Source organism: Schistocerca serialis, chromosome 1 (assembly GCF_023864345.2).
Source record: "Schistocerca serialis cubense isolate TAMUIC-IGC-003099 chromosome 1, iqSchSeri2.2, whole genome shotgun sequence".
NCBI classification, from domain to species: domain Eukaryota; kingdom Metazoa; phylum Arthropoda; class Insecta; order Orthoptera; family Acrididae; genus Schistocerca; species Schistocerca serialis.
Genome location: NC_064638.1, coordinates 109,154,608 through 109,174,596, shown reverse-complemented (window position 1 = coordinate 109,174,596; position 19,989 = coordinate 109,154,608). Strand labels below are relative to the sequence as shown.

Below are 19,989 nucleotides of genomic sequence, written 5' to 3'. Positions count from 1 at the left end.
ACTGGTTCTGCTGCCACTACCATCAATTCTCACACGTATCTTCAGTCGGGTTCTCCAATCCTGTCACCTGTCACTAGGCAATTATGGACTTACAATAAACAGTAGATTTCTCTCTTGGGACAATTTGATGCTGAGGTATCTTACAAATCTGTCGTTCGCACTGTTCCAATATTTGTGGTCGACCATAGTGACGCAGAGAATCTTTTTGGTTTTGATGCCTCTCACGTTTTTGGCTTCTCCATAGATGACTCTGTAAATATCGTCTCTGATGCTATTCCTTATGCTCAATTGGATCCCTTGCCAACGACATTTTTGTCCCTTTTTCTCCTGGGTTAGGCTGCGCAAACAACTTTGAAGCTCAAATCACGCTCAAAACCACTGCTCGGCCTAAGTTTTTTCGGGCTCGGACCATTCCTGTGGTCTTTTGTGATCAGGTCAAACGGGAGCTGGATCGTCTCACTGCTTCAGGGGTCTTGCTTCCTGTCACTTCCAGTGAGTGGTCCTCTCCTGTCGTTGTCATTGTTAAACCAAATGGTGATATTCGTCTCTGTGGCAATTTCAAAGCCACTGTAAATGCTCAATGCTTTATCGACACTTACCCTATGCCTTGACCTGAAGAGTTGTTCACTAAACTTGCTGGAGGCCAGTATTTTTCTAAACTTGACCTGTCAGAAGCTTATCATCAACTTCCTCTCGACGCTGCTTCCCAGCAGTTTCTGGTCCTTACCACGCCTTTCAGCCTCTATCAATACCAACGATTGCCATTCAGGGTTGCCAGTGCCCTGCTCTCTTTCAGCGATTCTTGGAACAATTATTGCTCACTGTCCCTGGGTGTATAAATTACCAGGACAACATTGTTATCACTGGCTCCACCACTGACGAACATCTTCAAAATCTCCACAGACTTTTTCATGTCTTAGAGACTGCCGGTCTTAAGTGTAATCTTCAGAAATCAAACTTTTTTCAGGCATCTATCACGTACTTGGGGTTTCCAACTTTCTCGGGATGGTATTCGTCTGCTTCAGCAAACTGTCGCTGCGATTGATGCCCTTCCTCGCCCTACATCTGTTAAGGAACTGCAGGCCTTCTTGGGGAAAATAGCATACTATCACAAGTTTTTACGATCTGCTGCTTCGGTGGCTCAGCCGTTGCATCGCCTGTTGCATAAAAACATGCCTTTTCACTGGTCCCCGTCATGCGATGCGGCTTTCCAGAAACTGAAGACTATTCTGAAACAGGCCCCGTGCCTGGCTACTTATTGATCTGGCCAACATCTTGTTCTTGCCACGGACGCCTCTCAATACGGGGTCGGTGCAGTCCTTGCGCACCGTTTTTCTGATGGTTCTGAACAACCCATTACTTATGCCTCCAAAACGCTTATGAATGCCCAACAAAAGTATTCTCAATTGAAAAAGAAGCTTTGGCCATTATTTATGCTCCTCATAAGTTTGGCGTTTTTCTCTATGGATCCAAATTTCATCTTGTTACGGATCACAAACCACTTGTTTCCGTGTTTCATCCATCAACGTCACTTCCCGACAAGGCTGCAGCGTTGGGCTCTTTACTTGTCTCGTTTCAATTACAAGATTCATTTCCGGCCGACGGCTCAATATGTGAATGCTGATGCACTGTCTTGCCTTCCCATGGGTCCTGATCTCGCATTCAATAGGGACGAACTTTTGTGTTTCCACCTGGATGTTGCCGAGCAGCGGGTTGTGGATGGGTTTCCCATCACCGGGGACTGGCTGGCGGCTGCTACGGGTTCTAAGCCTACCCTCTCGCGGGTTTTATGCTGTATTCAGAAGGGTTGGCCAGATCGCCCGTCCGCTAAGACTTCTGATCTGTTGCGGAACTACTACGCTCTGCGTTACCGCCTCACGGCTAGGGATGGTGTTATCCTCCTTTCCATCGAAAATGCTTCACCGTGTGTTGTGGTATCTGTGTCTTTGCGTGCTTTGGTCTTGCGCCTCCTTCACCAAGGGCACTGGGGTGTCTCTCGCACAAAATCTCTGGCGCGCCGTCATGTGTACTGGTCTGGTATCAACTCTGAAATCGCACACATGGTCGTTGCCTGCGGCCCTTGTGCGTCACAGGCCGCCACCCCGAAGTCGTCTTTGTAACCGTGGCCTTCGCCTGAGAAGCCCTGGGAGCATATTCATGCTGACTTTGCGGGACCTGTTTTAGGTACTTATTGGCTTCTCGTTATTGACGCCTACTCTAACTTTCCTTTCATTGTCCGTTGCACGTCGCCTACCACCGCGGCAACCACCAATGCTCTAGCTCGCATTTTCTCTTTGGAAGGCCTTCCCTCTACTCTTGTTACTGAAAATGGTCCGCAATTTGTCTCTTCCGATTTTGCGGATTTTTGTGCCCGTCACGGCGTCATGCATGTCACGGCCCCTCCGTTCCATCCACAGTCAAATGGTGAGGCTGAACGACTGGTCCGCACATTTAAGGCTCATATGAGGAAACTCCTGACTTCTTCTGCTGCTGATGATGCGCTTCTACAATTTCTGGCTTCTTACTGTTTCACCCCCATGGGCAACCACATCCCGGCTGAGCTCTTACATGGCCAACAGCCCCGCACACTACTTTATCTTCTGTGGCCTTCCACTTCATGGCCGCGGGTGCCTTCGCTTGGCCAGTTCACCACCGACGACCTTGTATGGGTACGGGGATATGGCAGGTGGCCAAAATGGAGTCCTGGCCGCATCTTATGACACCGTGGCCAACGCCTGTATGAAATCCAGATGGACACAGGTGTTGCAGTGCGTCATTCAGATCAGCTTCGGCCTCGTGTGCTGGCAACGCCTATTCCGGATGCCGCTGCACCACCTTCGGTTCTACCTGACGCTCGGGATACTGAAATCTCTCATTACTCACAACACAGTCCTCTCACCATTATATCAGTGCCAGCACAAGAACTGACACCACCAGGAGACATGCCCATGCAGGAACCAGATGACCATCATCTGTCGGAGCAACGCTACTCGCCTCCTTCTCCTACGGACACGGACACATCGCCCATGTCTCCTGTTATAACAACCGGACTTGCTGCAACGGGCAGATTAGTGCACAGGGCCCCAGCAGATTCGACCCCCACGTCTCCTGTCATCTCAACCCGTTATCATCGGGGACACTTCCGTCCGTATGGGAAGCCTCCTCCTCGAGACTTTACGGCCAGTCAAACAACACCTATGGATGTTAGCAATCTACAGGCCACCTCCATCAAGACCTGTGCAAAAACTTCAAAGGGGGGAAAAGTGTTGTGACTCGCTGATCTTTCAAAGTTACCTGCGTCCTCTACATGCGGCGCTGCCTGCCAGCCATGCAGCAGCAGCGCCACCTAAGCGGCCAGCCAGCCAGCGGCCGCTAGACTCGGACTCAGTTATGATTTGACTGTTAAAGTGTACACACGTCTTACTCTGTTTACTTGATCTGTGACTTTCATGTATTGCGTCTTCCTTGAAATATATTTGTTCAACTTGAAGTTATAACATAAACCACAGTTTAATCGTAGTTTAATTAAACAAAGATTAAATAAATGTATATTATATGAGCTAAATCACTGTTTAATTAAACAATAGTAAAATAAATTTTCATCGTATCACTTTGTTGGCATGTCCAAGTGTTACCCCACACTAGTGACCTACATGGAGCATCAACAAGCGCAGCGCAGCTGCATCAGATCCCCGCCAACTGCTTATTCGATTATTAATTATCTCATAGACAACTAATTCACTTTGGTGTAGTGCTGCTAGCTCAGAATCTGCAGCATTTTCTTATAAGGATCTTAAATTTTTTCTCACCTGGCTCGCTGTTTGTATTTTATTACAGATGCTAGCTTTGATGCATGACAACATAAACTTATCAATGCACTTGCTGAAGCAATAATGAAGGAATAAGTATGGACTCACAATTGTAAAACAACAATGGAATGGTACAAGACAGTGTTATTTCTGGTTGGCGCACTTTATATGTAGGAGCGTCTGCTCAGAGTTAAGACTACAATATGATGTTTTCAAACTGAGAATTTTATGGAGAAATTATTCAGATTAGGTGTACAACTGAACTAATCATTAGCCTAAGCAATCAATATTGTTTGTACAAGTCAAAATAAAAAAAAAAAAGAAAAGAAATTGAAAAAGCTAACAGTACAGAGCAGGTTGGTTGGTTGGTTGGTTTGGGGAAGGAGACCAGACAGCGAGGTCATCGATCTCATCGGATTAGGGAAGGATGGGGAAGGAAGTTGGCCGTGCCCTTTGAAAGGAACCATCCCGGCATTTGCCTGGAGCGATTTAGGGAAATCACGGAAAACCTAAATCAGGATGGCCGGACGCGGGATTGAGCCGTCGTCCTACCGAATGCGAGTCCAGTGTCTAACCACTGCGCCACCTCGCTCGGTCCTACAGAGCAGGCAACAGACTACATCAAAATAAAGGTAAGAATAAATATACACAAATTCATTCCACACTTCAACAAGAATATGCTCCACTATCTAAAGATGCAGTGGACTTAAAACCAGAAAAAATAAAATGATCTGTTTTCATCTCAAATAGTGTAGAAAAAGGTTGCTTTTTTAAGTGAACAGAATATGATCGCAACATGTCACACAACACCACAACCAGTAACTCCATCATTTGCCAAAATGTTCCAGATGGCAGGACTGTCCAAGCTTTACCAGCTGGGCATTGGAGGCAAGAGGAAGAGAGGAATACTGGACCATTTGTTATGATGGCATCTGACCACATCAGCACAAAAAAGAAGAGAATCAAACATAGTAAATTAAAAATACAGAAAACAGCAAATGACAACAAGGATATGTCTCCAACAAATACATCCAAACTTCTACACACAAGCAACTTTTGCAACCAGAGGAGGTCAGCCTTGCATTCAGACTGCATAGCAACTGGACAAGACATCTGTCAAGACCAACAGCACAACATGAACTGCCAATCTTCTATATACGATTTTGGACATCTCTTTAGTTTATACTCAAAGAAATATGGTTTGTTCTCTGTGTTACCACTTCATTAAGAATGGTTTAAATCACACACACATGGAAAACCATTTAACAATGAATGTTAATAAAAGCTCTGCTCCATGGGTGGAGAATGATAGGGAAGTGGAAGGAAAAGTGAAGTAGAATGGAAAGTTACTTCATCTCATGGTATGGTTCAAAAGTGGTTTACTAAATTCATTTCTCTGGATATAAGTGTGAGTATCTGGGAGGCTGCCAGTGCAAATTTCACAGCTATCATCTTAATTTTTATATAGCTAGCACCCGTCACTGTTGTAGTGGCTATACAGTAATGGTGACTGACAGAAGCAACTTTGAAGTGCTTGTTATCATAGCAGTCATCCCTTCCCGATGTGTCATCCCTCCCTGATGTTGAGGGATGGTGGCACACACGTTAAAATATTGCACCAGTATCTTCCACAGCACTACTACCCCTGAAGTACAAGCGTGCTTGGCAAAAACCACAACTGAAGAAATGATGATCCACAGTATTGTACTGGAAAAACAAAGGGAGGGATGATTAAGTGTTTTAACATCCTGTTGCTGATCAGGTCATCAGGGACAGAACACAAGCTCTAATCAGGGGAGGATGGTGAAGTAAAATGGCTGTGTACATTAATAAAACACCATGACGTTTGATTTAAGCAATTTTGAGAAACAATCGAAAACCTTAATGTGAGTGGATGGGCAAGGATTTTTAAAATCACTGCCCAGTGCTAGTCCAGTATGCACAAGGTGAAGGATAAGTGCCAAGAAAAAAAAATTCAGCATAATTTATCCTGTAAACATCTCCTGTTCAAATCTGTAAGGAAGTTTCACTGAAGTTTATTCAGTATTTCCATTAGGAGGGAGGGAAGGAGGGCAGGGGGAGTGGGAGGGGGAGTAGGAGAGGAGAGGGGGGAGAGGGGAGAGAGAGGGAGAGGGGAGGAGAGGGGAGGCGAGGGGTGGCGAGGGGAGAGAGGGGGGGACAGAGAGAGAGAGGGAGGGGGAGGGGGAGGGGAGGGGGAGGGGGAAGTTGTGTTGTCGTACCAGTCACTTTTATCATAAACTCTCTCTTCTGTCCATGTACATCATCATTTACTGCCGTAAGTAGTGCTCCAACATATTTCATTTAGCTTCTTTCATATCATTATCTTTCTGTCTTATGTTTATGCATGGCTCACAATGAGGTGATACCAAATGCGATGCGACTTGCCGAAGAACAGGAAATAAGACAGCAAGAACCATGTTTCTGCTTCTGGTTAATTTGCAATCATGAGTTCTTCCTAAAAGGATGTTATTGTGGGATATCATCATTTAAAGCTTAGAAAACTTAAGAAAGTGATGGAACTAGTAGAATGCGCCCATACAATGCAATAAATATGAAACTTAATTCGGCTATGGTTTCTCGTGAGGTCTGTCAACACGAAAAATTATGCGAATTCTTCATAATGAGTCCAGACCATTTCCACTTTTTGAAGCAACCTCCCTATATAGTTTCAGCTACTCTGACAAAATAAGATACTACTTTTTGCTTTACTCTTTCTCCTGTTGGGAAGTTACTCATTACAAGAGGATAAGTTGTGCGTGTGAATTTCATTAAAAGTACCATCATGAAAAGTTTATTCTTTGTATTACCACCTAGAATGGTGCTTTATTCCATGTGGTGCATTTATAAATTATGATTGCAAATTAATAAAGGTGGGATAGTATTTCCACAACTGTTCAATTTTGCAAAGTAATATATGATTATCTTGGGGAGAATTCAGAAGAAGTGTTACTGGATCTAAAGTGAGATCAGTCACTACTGATGGTGTAGCAGTGAGTGGTGAACTCAGTGTAGTCATAGACAATGTGTTTGAAGAAATGGAAGATGCCCATGATGATAAGAAAAATTCCAATGTGTCCTCCTCGGCTTCATCCAGCTGCAAATTCAGTAACATGAATACAGCTTTCAGATCTGTTTTACACCTGTCACAAAATTCCCTGAAATCAGAGAGCACAGACTGAAAAAACATTAAGTCAGCATATTAGCTGATGCCTCCGTGTGTCTACGATTTCCAGCTTAGGCTTGTATCGGCAGCACTCGGAAAAGCTACGGACTCTGCATAACAAGCATGCTACAGCAGGTAGCAGTAGTGTCACACATTTGCCAACCTCACCAAGGACAATCGTCAACATATATCGTGTTTCTTTCTCAAGAATGGAAAGATGTACTGCTCTCCTTCCACCACTAAAACAATTTCAATACATTACACAGCAATCTATGACCTAAAACCCACCAATGTAAACTGGCCAGCAATTATATTCTTCACTGCAAATTTTTCAAAATATGCCTGGTGATTTACTTATTTGTGACGTATCACAATAACTATGGGCAATAATGAAACAAAAACCAGTTCATTATCAAGCTGTAATACCGCATAAAAATCAACTTTTTTGTTTACTGGAGAGTTTCCTCAAAGTCAAACAAGGAAGCCTGCATATCAGAAAACACACTTGCATCACAAAACAGAGGTTTTTAATTCTTTACTTGAAACGTAAAAGTTTTACTGAAATACTAACAATAAAGATGGATGTGAAACAACTGTTTTGAGACACATCTGATGACTTGAAATTTCCCTCCCTTTGTATTAAGAAAAGTTCTTGCAGCAACAAGCACTCAAGTGTTGTGGCAGGCAATGCAACAGAGGTGTGTCTGTGTCGCAAGATTGTCGGCCCACTGTGAACTAGTTATGTTGGCACTATTATGTTTCTACATGTTCCATCGATGCAGGCTGCTTCTGCGTCTCATCACAAGTCATGTCGCATATTGTGTCATCTCAGTGTGAACCATGCCTTATGTCTGACATTAACCCAAGATCAACGTCAGTTAACACCAATTAGCAGTTCAGCAGGTAGGTTAACAGTTTACTGTGAAATGTCTGCTGCTAAGTTTCTTTTACTATCGACAATAATTAAGTTCTGTATACATGTTTTCATATATGAGATCTTGATCGTGACAACTTGTGACACATGGGATGGCCCCTAATGCCACCGCTTTGCACATTGCCCATGATTAAAGTATGCACAAAATAACTCTTTACTCACCATTAATAGAAAAGCTAAGTTCCCGTCTGTTGACATTTTTTGGCGACTCAATAATAAATTTATTACCCTCTTCTTTCAACGTATCAAGAATGATGCAATATCTGGTATAGTTCAGTGTTGTCAGTGTCAGGGACTGTACAGCTTTGAAGTTAGCATAAATGTGGATGATGGTTAAGAGAGCAAATATCACCCACACAAACCTGTAATAATATGTTACACAACAGTTTATTCAACTCTCTCCCTATATTAAGATAAAGTACTAATTAAATTCAATGTTATAGCCAATGACGAAAGTAGATACATAATCCCCACCCCAAAAAAGTTATCAACGGACTTCTAAATGTAAGTTACACATCATCCCAAGCTATGACCATTGTACAACAACTGTGGCACATAGTCAGAAGAGAGTAAAAGTTCAGAGTTTCCTGCAGAGACTGTTCTGCTGCAGTGTGAATGACAGTGTGCATCACAAGGAGTGAGGAAAAGGACGCTGCAACTGGAAACATACTCTAAAGTTGAACTACGCTAGACAGTAACATTCTTGTAGGCAAAACTTATTAATTACACGCAGATTCACTGTGAAAATCTGATAGTGAAACAATGAAAGGCCATAGTGACAACGGCTGCACAGACATGGGTGAGGCTTACCTGGACAAAAGGACATTGACACTGACCACAGCCAACAATGTGCAGTAAGTCTTTTCATTCAGCTGAAAGAACACATATGACACAAGCAGACACATTTAAAGGCCTTTAAATATGTCTGCTTGTGTCTGTATATGTGTGGATGGATGTGTGTGTGTGTGTGTGTGTGTGTGTGTGTGTGTGTGTGTGTGTGTGTGTGTGGGCGCGCGCGGGCGCGCGCGCGCGCGCGCGAGTGTATAATTGTCCTTTTTTCCCCCTAAGGTAAGTCTCTCCTTACCTCTTTCCTGACGAGGCAACCGTTGGTTGCGAAAGCTAGAATTTTGTGTGTATGTTTGTGTGTCTATCGACGTGCCAGCGCTTTCGTTTGGTAAGTCACATCATCTTTGTTTTTAGATATATTTTTTCCCACGTAGAATGTTTCCTTCTATTTTATATATATATATATATATATATATATATATATATATAGATAGACACACACACACACACACACACACACACACACTTCTGTCAGGTGCACCTGACAGAAGTGTAACTTAAAGATGTGTTCAAAATGTAACAGAAATAACACAATGTTTCATAGTTTTTAGTGACTGATTGAAGGTTTCCTTAATATGTGAACATAGTCTTTAACAGAATATAACACAAGCTTTGAATGTAATTTTAATAACCTAAAACATAATGTTAAGTGTTGTAGTCATTGTCTTCTGGGTTTCAGTGAAATGAACAAGTCACCGGTACTACTATTTTTCCTGCAGTCAAAAGCTGTATATTAGATACATTTAAACAGTGGAGACTCTGTGATGGAATAAGAACAATATGAAAGAAATTATATTACTATTCACCAGACAGAGAAGGTGTTTAGTGGAAGACAGACACATTGAAAGGAGACTGTTAGATACTACCAACTATCAGACAGAGTCCTTGTCTTCTCCAGGTGCTAAGGTGATGACATTAGGGGTGTGTGTGTGTGTGTGTGTGTGTGTGTGTGTGTGTGTGTGTGTGTGTGTGTGTTTAGCTTATAATATCTAACAGTATTCTTTCAATGTTCCTCTCTATCGTTCAGCACCAATATGTGATGAGTAGCAACCTAATCCTGTTTCATACTGTTTTTATAGGTTTGACATTCTTAAAATGCTTAAGGTGCCAGTGTTACAAAATTGTATGTAAAAATTTAATCATTGAAAGTGAAATAAAGATTTCCTAGCATACAGTGAAATCATTTGAACCCCAAAATCAGGCGAAGTAAATGTACAGGTTAGGGAGGAACCATGTGTTATCATTCATAAGACCTGAAATGGCATGTTGACCAGTCACTGTTGTAGGAGGCACTCTAATGTAGGAAAATAAATAATACAAGGGACCTTCAAAAAGTAATTACTCGATATTATGGCATGCCAAGTAACTTTTACTGAATGCTGCACTACATATCTACGTGACACAGTTACATGACATACTTGACACTATTTTTCAATGAAGTCACAGTGGGGGAAACACTATCACTGATTCAGTTACCCATGCCACTTTCCTTGACATTGACCTCCACCTGTCCAATGGCCAGCTTCACACATCCGTCCACATCAAACCCACCAACAAGCAACAGTACCTCCATTATGACAGCTGCCACCCATTCCACATCAAACGGTCCCTTCCCTACAGCCTAGGTCTTCGTGGCAAACAAATCTGCTCCAGTCCGGAATCCCTGAACCATTACACCAACAACCTGACAACAGCTTTCGCATCCCGCAACTACCCTCCCGACCTGCTACAGAAGCAAATAACCAGAGCCACTTCCTCATCCCCTCAAACCCAGAATCCCCCACAGAAGAACCACAAAAGTGCCCCACTTGTGACAGGATACTTTCCGGGACTGGACCAGACTCTGAATGTGGCTCTCCAGCAGGGATACGACTTCCTCAAATCCTGCCCTGAAATGAGATCCATCCTTCATGAAATCCTCCCCACTCCACCAAGAGTGTGTTTCCGCCGTCCACCTAACATTCGTAACCTGTTAGTTCATCCCTATGAAATCCCCAAATCACCTTCCCTACCCTCTGGCTCCTATCCTTGTAACTGCCCCCGGTGTAAAACCTGTCCCATGCACCCTCCCACCACCACCTACTCCAGTCCTGTAACCCGGAAGGTGTACACGATCAAAGGCAGAGCCACATGTGAAAGCACCCACGTGATTTACCAACTGACCTGCCTATACTTAGATGCATTCTATGTGGGAATGACCAGCAACAAACTGTCCATTCGCATGAATGGACACAGGCAGACAGTGTTTGTTGGTAATGAGGATCACCCTGTGGCTAAACATGCCTTGGTGCACGGCCAGCACATCTTGGCACAGTGTTACACTGTCCGGCTTATCTGGATACTTCCCACCAACACCAACCTATCCGAACTCCGGAGATGGGAACTTGCTCTTCAATATATCCTCTCTTCCCGTTACCCACCAGGCCTCAATCTCCGCTAATTTCAAGTTGCCGCCACTCATACCTCACCTGTCATTCAACATCATCTTTGCCTCTGCACTGCCGCCTCGACTGGCATCCCTGCCCAAACTCTTTGTCTTTAAATATGTCTGCTTGTGTCTGTATATGTGTGGATGGATATGTGTGTGTGTGCGAGTGTATACCCGTCCTTTTTTCCCCCTAAGGTAAGTCTTTCCGCTCCCGGGATTGGAATGACTCCTTACCCTCCCCTTAAAACCCACTTCCTTTCGTCTTTCCCTCTCCTTCCCTCTTTCCTGATGAGGCAACAGTTTGTTGCGAAAGCTTGAATTTTGTGTGTATGTATGTGTCTGTTTGTGTTTCTATCGACCTGCCAGTGCTTTCGTATGGTAAGTCACATCATCTTTGACACACACACACACACACACACACACACGCACACACACACACACACACACCTTCAAAAGGAAATAAAGGAAAGGGGAGGATGGAGGAGTCTATAAATACTGACATGAAACAGGAGCTATTGTTTATTTTCAGTTAGAGCACAAGAGTAACGAAATTACAAAGTAGCAACACCTAAAAATTATTCATTGAAATTATTAAATCCTTGGCAAGCAATTTTATTAATACAAGGAAAAATGTAGCTCAAAGTTTCCCAGTAGAAACAAAAATAAACATTGGATTATAAGGAATATTTCAGTGATCCCAACATATTGTGACGGGCAATGATCTCCTCCTGTCAAGGTGCTAGGCCCACTGAAACTGACAGCAGCAACGAATTTTCCCATTATCATTAATAATATTCACACAAAGACACACATAGACATCCTAAAATAAAGGAATGATGGACCACAAAGGAATTATCCAAACTCGATGGAAATCAGTATATGTGATCTACAAGTACAGACAAACAAATGATTATAATTTCCTAAAACTGGATGATTTATTGAAGGGGAAGAGCTTCAAAAATTAAGCAAGTCAATAATGTACTGGTCCACCTCTGTCCCTTATGCAAGCAGTTATTCAGTTTGGCATTGAGTGACAAAGTTTTTGATGTTTCTGATTACAAAAAGAATAGTTTTCTATGTCTAATTGACCGAGTGGTCCTGAATTAGTCTAGTGTGATACATGTTTTATCAGTGTATATTAACAGGGACAGCAAAACACTGAGAATAACCAGTACTCCAGCAGCGACAGCACTGTCCTGGCCTGCACTGACCACTACCACCACGCAGAGGTGCAGCTCAGTCACTTCTGGTGTACTGATTATTTTTCGTGTTTTACTGTACCTGTTCATACATAAAAGTTTTCTGGTTATGGTACCGCATCATAACATAGTTTTGTTCATACATATTGATAAAATGTATAACACACTAGATTAATCCGGGACCAGTCCATCGGATGGGCATGTAAAATTACTATTTAAAAATCATTTTGTTTGTGAGGCAGGATGGCTACTCAAACTTAGGAAAAAAAATTCGCTGAGAATTCCAAGTATGGGGAGAAAGATGGCATTATAAGAAGTCCCTGATAAATTAAGGATAAGCATGGAAAGGGGGGGGGGGGGAGGGGAGCGAAGAGTGAGCTTTTGTTTCCTCTTGGTTGAGATGTACTGACCATCAGCAGCAGTTTGAATGAAGTTTTTAAAACACTTATAATTTGTATGGAATACCATTCACATAATTAACACACTTTGGAATATTAAATATTTTAAAATTTGTGATTTATAAAAAACCCTACAATTAAATTCCTGTGCTACGTAAAAATGCAGAATCCCCGGAGATTTTGTGAAATTCCTGAAATTCTTTGAGATTTCTAGGTAAAATATAATTCCTGGTTTTCCAAGTATTCCACAAGAATCGTCATCCTGGTAAGAGGAAACAAATAGTTACTTTCTGTCAGTTCTGGGCATTGTATGTGACATGTGATAAGCAGGATTTGTTTGGGATGACTCCAGCTACATGTTGGAAGGAAAAAATTGCAAATATCTGCCAAAATAACAAATAAAATGTGGCTGACAATCTGTGGGAGAGACACCTCGTATATTTCTAGTTCTTCTAAGATGTCAATTTTCTTGCCTTTGTAAATGGTATGTAATACCTGTAAATTATCCTTAATGTTAGAAACAGATTTTCCATGACAATTCATCTGAATGACTATTGCAGATTTATTCAAATCTTTTAGTCTAAAAGTGTCCATGTGTTCACTGGTATCTTATATCAAAGCTTCTGATGGTCCGGTCAAGATAAAAACTAGGACAATTTTCCACACAACATTGTAAATTCCTGTTTTTTCAAGGAACTGGCTGGTTGTTTTGGTACTGAGGATTATGTTATGTTACACATGGTTACAGCTGCAGAAATTTATTTGAAATCCTGTCCTTTGAAAATGATTTGCAACTGGGTTGAGTGTGCCTAGGAAGAGAATGCATACAAATATTTCCTTTTCTGCTGGTGATTGTGAATTTACTGAAGGTTATTATCTACCTTTAATTTTATTATATAGGCAGGTAATTATTTGTGGCTTATAGCCATCACTTTTAGCAAATAAGAGGAATTTTGTGTACAAGTTTAGAATGGACTTGAAATAAGCCATTTTTTGCTGTTTAGTACCCATCACAACAAAAGTTTGGAATATCAGAGAATTTATAACAATGACTTCTTGTAGTACACCCTTTGAAATTTATAAAATATCATATTAACAAAATAAAGATATTTCCATCTGAAAACAAGAACAGTTTCGGTTAGTTACAAAAAATCATGACAAAACAAAGTGGGCTCTGTCATAAGTGTCAATCTTGACAGCAAAAATTGGGAAAATTTTTATCTTGTGATGATGATTACCAGCTTTTAGTAGTGAATATGTCCTCCCTGCACACAGATGAGTTCTTACATTCTGTGAGGCATGCACAGGATGAGACCATCAAGTTTATCTTGGGGTATTACATCCTAATCCTCAATGGCAGCTTCAGTGAGGTCTTGAAGATTGTCAGATGGATTTGAATGCTGTGCAATGGCATCTGCAACAGGTTCCATGCATGCTCAATTGCATTCATGTCTGTGGACTGTGCTGGCCAATGCATTCGACTGATGTTGCATCTTTGAAGATACCGAGGCACTGCTAGAGTAAGGTGTGGTCTTGCATTGTTATCAACTAGGATGAAGCTGTCACCAACTTCGTGTCTGTAGGACCTTACAATCATTTGTAGGACCTCTTGGAGATATCGTGCACCAATCAAATTGCTGTGGGTTGAAATTAGTGGGGTCTGCCGTCCCATCATTATCGCCGCCTAGAACAGTAAACTTTTGCCTTCAAATGGATAGATTTCCTAAACATATCAGAGTTACTGGTGTCATCTAGCATTTCTCCAAACCCTAACACATCTAGTGTCCAGTCATAAACCAATCTTGGCCTTTGCACCAAACTTGACATTAATCCAGTTTACAATGACTGAATGTTAATGTGCTAGAGTTCAGATCCTTCAATTGTGTCAGCTCTGTTGGCTCACAAAACTTCTTGTTGGTCTTCTGAAATGAAGACCACTTTGATGCAGTCTTCTATGCATTCTTTGGTCCGAGATATGAATCCTCGTTGCCCGGGATAACTAATTTCCAATATTTCTGACAGCTGATGTTGGGCGCGTGCAAGTGAACAGCTGGAGGAAATGATCCTGAAATGGTGATGTTATAAGAGGACAACCACTGTCAGGTCTATTGTTCACATTTCCCATCTCTCTGTACTTTCTCCACACCTTAGATACACCACTTTGAGTGACATGTAACCAATCGGCAGCATCTTGCTGTGTATGACCTGTTGAAGGGAAAGCCACTATCCTGGCTCTATCAAAGCGTTGTATGCCTCTACGTGGCATATTACTACAGCACTCAACACAAACTCAATGAAGCCGTTATTGATACTGGACTGCTTGCGATGTGCCACTGTGGTAGCGGTATGTTTACATGACTGGGAAATGGCCACGAAGCATGCTAGTAGTGAACACTGTCCAGTATGTGGGCTCTAACAGGGTAATGCACAAAGTGCCTAGGTCAATGAGACCTCTAGTATCACAGACTACATTTTATGATAGTATTCAAAACTTGAGTTGAGTAGTGTATTATTTATAATTACATCTCTGGTGGTGGGGTTTCTACGAATTTCAAAAGTACGCTTTTGATTCAACTTTTTAAATTCTAAGATCAAGAAAATTGATAGTCTTGTCTGTCTGATGCTCAGTGGTGAATTTGATATTTGAGTGTAAATTACTCCTTCGATTTGCTAACAATTCTATTTCATCTAGTTTACCACAGAACATGGTTACTGTTGTCAGCACATCTTTTGTAATAAATCAGTTTACCTTTTAAATGGGGATTTTCCCCCGAACAGTTACTTTCCAAATGGTTAATGTAAAAGTTAGCTAAAAGTCCTGCATGACTGCTTCCCATCGCTACATCATTTGGCTGCATATAGATTTTCATGTTGAATGAGAAACTATTATGTACTGGAATACTAGACTTAATTCTAATATCTCTATGAATTCATATATCTCTGTCTTACAGTCTTTTTTAATTTATTTTACTAAAATGTAGTTAATTATTTCAATAGTGTCAGTGACAAGTATATCGTGTACAGGTTCACGATGACGGGTGTGCAAATATGGCACTATCTATGTGCACATCAGTGACGTCATTACAATAATAAGTTCTTGGAGATTTCTGATGGAAAAGTTGTGTTCAAATGTGTAAAAGTTGCTATGCATACCTTTAAGCCTCTTAGACATGTAATATGCAAGAATGTTCCTTGAATTAACAATGGGACATATTGGGCAATGAGGTTTATGATTCCTTTGCTGAGATCTTAGTTTAGGTGGTAAGGGCTTCATAACAAAATTATGTTCGGCATTAGCATCTAATAAAATGTAGTTGGAATTCATAATTAGTTTCCTAAGCTGAGCTTGATATTTAGGTGTTCGACCAGTCTTCAGTTTTTTTTTTTTTTTTTTTTTTTTTTATCTTATATTCAAGAAAGAACTGTAAGTTTTTGCTGATGTAATTCACTTCATACATGACTACTGCAGTGTTATCTTTATTCTGCCTTAACGACAAGGGCTTTGTTGTCTGCAAATGTATCATTAATGGAAATGAGTACTTTTGAATTAGTTTCATGACAGATGTGTGTTGATTGTAGATCTCTTCAATAATTTGTTTGCTTTTTGAATTTACAGTATTCTGCTCACTTGGACTTAGTAGAGCTGTGTCACATGCAGTTCTTTGCTGACAATTATTTGGTTATAGGCTTTCATGGTTGACATTTGTGTTACTGCTGATATTTGATTTATTGATCTGCCACAGTCAAAGGCATAATTCACTGCCTAATGTTTTGTCTTCCAGTGCTGGAGACATCATCAGAGGCTTTAATGACTCAGAAAGCTGTTACAGACTCAAACAAGCAACTGTTTATCTATATCGATGCAAAATAAATAAAACAAACAGCACCAACTCTTCCTGAATACAAGCCCCATAGCAAACATCAGTGGCTTCCACAATCTCAAGCAGCAGTCTGATAATGTCACAAACCGACTGATGGATGGATATGTGTAAGTAGTTTCACTTGCTGAGCTTGTTTGAGTCTTACCAGCTTTCTGAGTTGATAAAGCCTCTGGATGATATCTCCAGCACTGGAAGATGAAACGTTAGGTAAAGTATTATGCCCTTAGGCGTGGTCTTATGGCCATACATCAAATATCAGTAATAATTCTTTGATGTTTTTGTCACTGAGTGTAGGTGCAATGTTATGTGTGAGACTTTTATTCAGTAAACTAAGCTCAGCTTCATCAAATCAAATACTGATAAAGTTCACTACTACTGTTTTGTAAAATTCAAGTTCTGAGGTGTTAGTGGTGTCAGCAGGATAATGTGTTAATTTTGAATTATGGGACTGAAATTATTTTTTTAATTCTTGTGAAGATGATTAGCTGTTCTCCATATAGCGGAGATGCTGTGTCACGATAGGCACAATAAAAAAAATTCACACAATCATAGCTTCATAGCTTTCGGCCATTAAGGCCCTGTCAGCAGTAGACATGCGCGCGCGCCCACACACACACACACACACACACACACACACACACACACACACACACACACACACACACACACACGTCTGCAGTCTCAGTGAGCTGAAACTACACTGCGAGCAGCAGCAACAATGCATAATGGGAGTGGTGACTGGGTGGGGGTAAGGACAAGGTTGGGGCAGGGAGGGGGAGGGATAGTATAGTGGGAGTGACGGACAGTGAAGTGTTGCAGTTTAGACGAAGGGCATGAGAGAAGGTGCGGAGGGGGGACGTGGTAAGTAGTGGGAAGGAGAGAAATAAAAAGAAATTAAAAGACTGGGTGTGGCGGTGAAATGACAGCTGTGTAGTGCTGGAATGGGAACAGGGAGGGGGCTTGATGGGTGAGGACAGTGACTAACGAAGGTTGAGGCTAGGAGGGTTACGAGAATGTAGTATGTATTGCAGGGAAAGTTCCCGCCTGTGCAATTCAGAAAAGCTGGCGTTGGTGGGAAGGATCCATATGGCACAAGCTGTGAAGCAGTCATTGAGATGAGGGGTATCATGTTTGGCAGCGGGTTCAGCAACAGGGTGGTCCACTTGTTTTTTGGCCACAGTTAGTCGGTGGCCATTCATGCAGACAGACAGCTTGTTGGTTGTCATGCCTACATAGAATGCAGCACAGTCGTTGCAGCTTAGCTTACAAATTACATGACTGGTTTCACAGGTAGCCCCGCCTTTGATGGGATAGGTGATGTTTGTGACCGGACTGGAGTAGGTGGTGGTAGGAGGATGTATGGGACAGGTCTTGCATCTAGCTCTATTACAGGGGTATGAGCCATGAGGTAAGGGATTGGGAGCAGGGGTTGTGTAAGGATGGACGAGTATATTGTGTAGGTTTGGTGGATGGCGAGAAGGATTGGCGAGAAGGATAGTGGGCAGGACATTACTCATTTTAGGGCACGACGAAAGATAATCAAAACCCTGGTGGAGAATGTAATTCAGTTGCTACAGTCCCGGATAGTACTGAGTTACAAGGGGAATGCTTCTCTGTGGCTGGACTGTGGGACTTTGGGAGGTGGTGGGAGACTAGAAAGATAAGGCACGGAGATTTTTTTTGTACAAGGATGGGAGGATAATTAAGGTCCGTGAAGGCTTTAGTGAGACCCTCAGTATATTTAGAGAAGGACTGCTCATCACTGCAGATGCGATGACCATGGGTTGCTACACTGTACGGAAGGGACTTCTTGGTACGGAATGGGTGGCAACTATTCAAGTGGAGGTATTGCTGGTGGTTAGTAGGTTCGATATGGATGGAGGTACTTACGTAGCCATCTCTGAGGTGGAGGTCAACATCTAATATTACTTTCAATTGCAGAAGTTTCTTTTTTTGCCACTGAAACACTATCTGAACAGCAAACTTAATGAAAAAGGGAAAAAAATCATCAGCAACAAAACATAAACTTTTTTCGCTGATGGAATGACAGTTGTCAAAACATTTGTGGGGACTACTTGTTGGCAGACACAAAATTTAAGAAAAGTATAAAGATATCTGTTATTGGAGGGTGGTACTGAGTCTTACTGCAGCAGCAGTACATTCATTTCTTTCACATTCTCCTACTGAGCCAGCAATTTTGCATTCCAATTTGACATTTCTTGCATAGGTACTGGGAATGATTAATCCTAATCAAACTTCCAAAGAGGATTCAATAACATTGCATATAGAAGTCTACAAATCTGATAAGTGTCTCCTGTACCCTTTTCCTTCTACTTAACATGTCATAAAAGCTTCCTCATGCATCCCTTCACCATCATATATGACAGAGCATACTTTATTGTGGGTAGAAACTTGCCAGAAATTTCATAAATTGTTTTCAGTACCACAAATGTACCCAACAAAATCTTCAGAACCAATGCAGAAATGATTTTGGAAAATACCAGTGCTATATCATGTCTGATGGTAAACCTTTGAATAATTAGTCCTGAAAACACAATTCTACAAATTATCTCATGGAAATTTACTTGATAAATGAGTTACAAAGCAGAATACAAATGAAAAGATAATGTCTGGAGCATGTAAATGAAAAAAGTTCAAAGTCATGCAAAACAATTACAGGTTTACACTATGAGAGGAAATTGGCAAATTGCACTGCCTAAACTTACCAGCCTTCTGGTATTGTTGAAAGTAAAAAGATACCAACAAGACATGCAGTGAGGTTCACAAACCTCTCCTGACTTCCATCTTTGGCTGAGACATCTGCCATATTATCACGTATAGCCTGAAACCACAAAGTAGCCAAATGAAAATCTATTGTTTGACATTACTAAATTTCTCTTTAAAGCTATATTAAAAACAATCAAAATGCATTTTCACATCAGTTTTTATTGTCCTCCTAGATGTACAATTTTTGGACTACCTCTCCCCTCCCCTTCAAAACAATAAATAAAATAAAAAATCCAGTCTTAAAACACACACACACACACTGAGAGAGAGAGAGAGAGAGAGAGAGAGAGAGAGATTTTATGAAGAGAATCATTGTAAATCTATCTGTGACCACTCTGTTACCTGGATGTAGAACTTCAGTGTGCCTACAGACTGCTGTCATATGAATAATACACCGTATTGTACTTGAGCAAAAAAATTTCCACCAGTCTGTATGAAGTAAAGACTTATTTACTTATTTCTCATTTCAAACCTTATGCAACAGGCTGACATGGGAGTGGAATCAAAAAGTATTTTCATTTTG

General features: G+C 41.4%; 1 protein-coding gene across 1 annotated transcript in view; it reads right to left on the bottom strand.

The window, feature by feature from the left end:
• LOC126462807 (RUS family member 1) overlaps positions 1 to 19,989 on the bottom strand; it is a 134,699-nt gene that overhangs the window by 51,959 nt on the left and 62,751 nt on the right. The window contains exons 5-6 of the mRNA XM_050096100.1: positions 19,406 to 19,521; positions 8,090 to 8,289 (exon numbers count right to left, since the gene is read on the bottom strand). Coding sequence (XP_049952057.1) covers positions 8,090 to 8,289; positions 19,406 to 19,521 — 316 coding nt within the window. The remainder of the gene's footprint in view (positions 1 to 8,089; positions 8,290 to 19,405; positions 19,522 to 19,989) is intronic.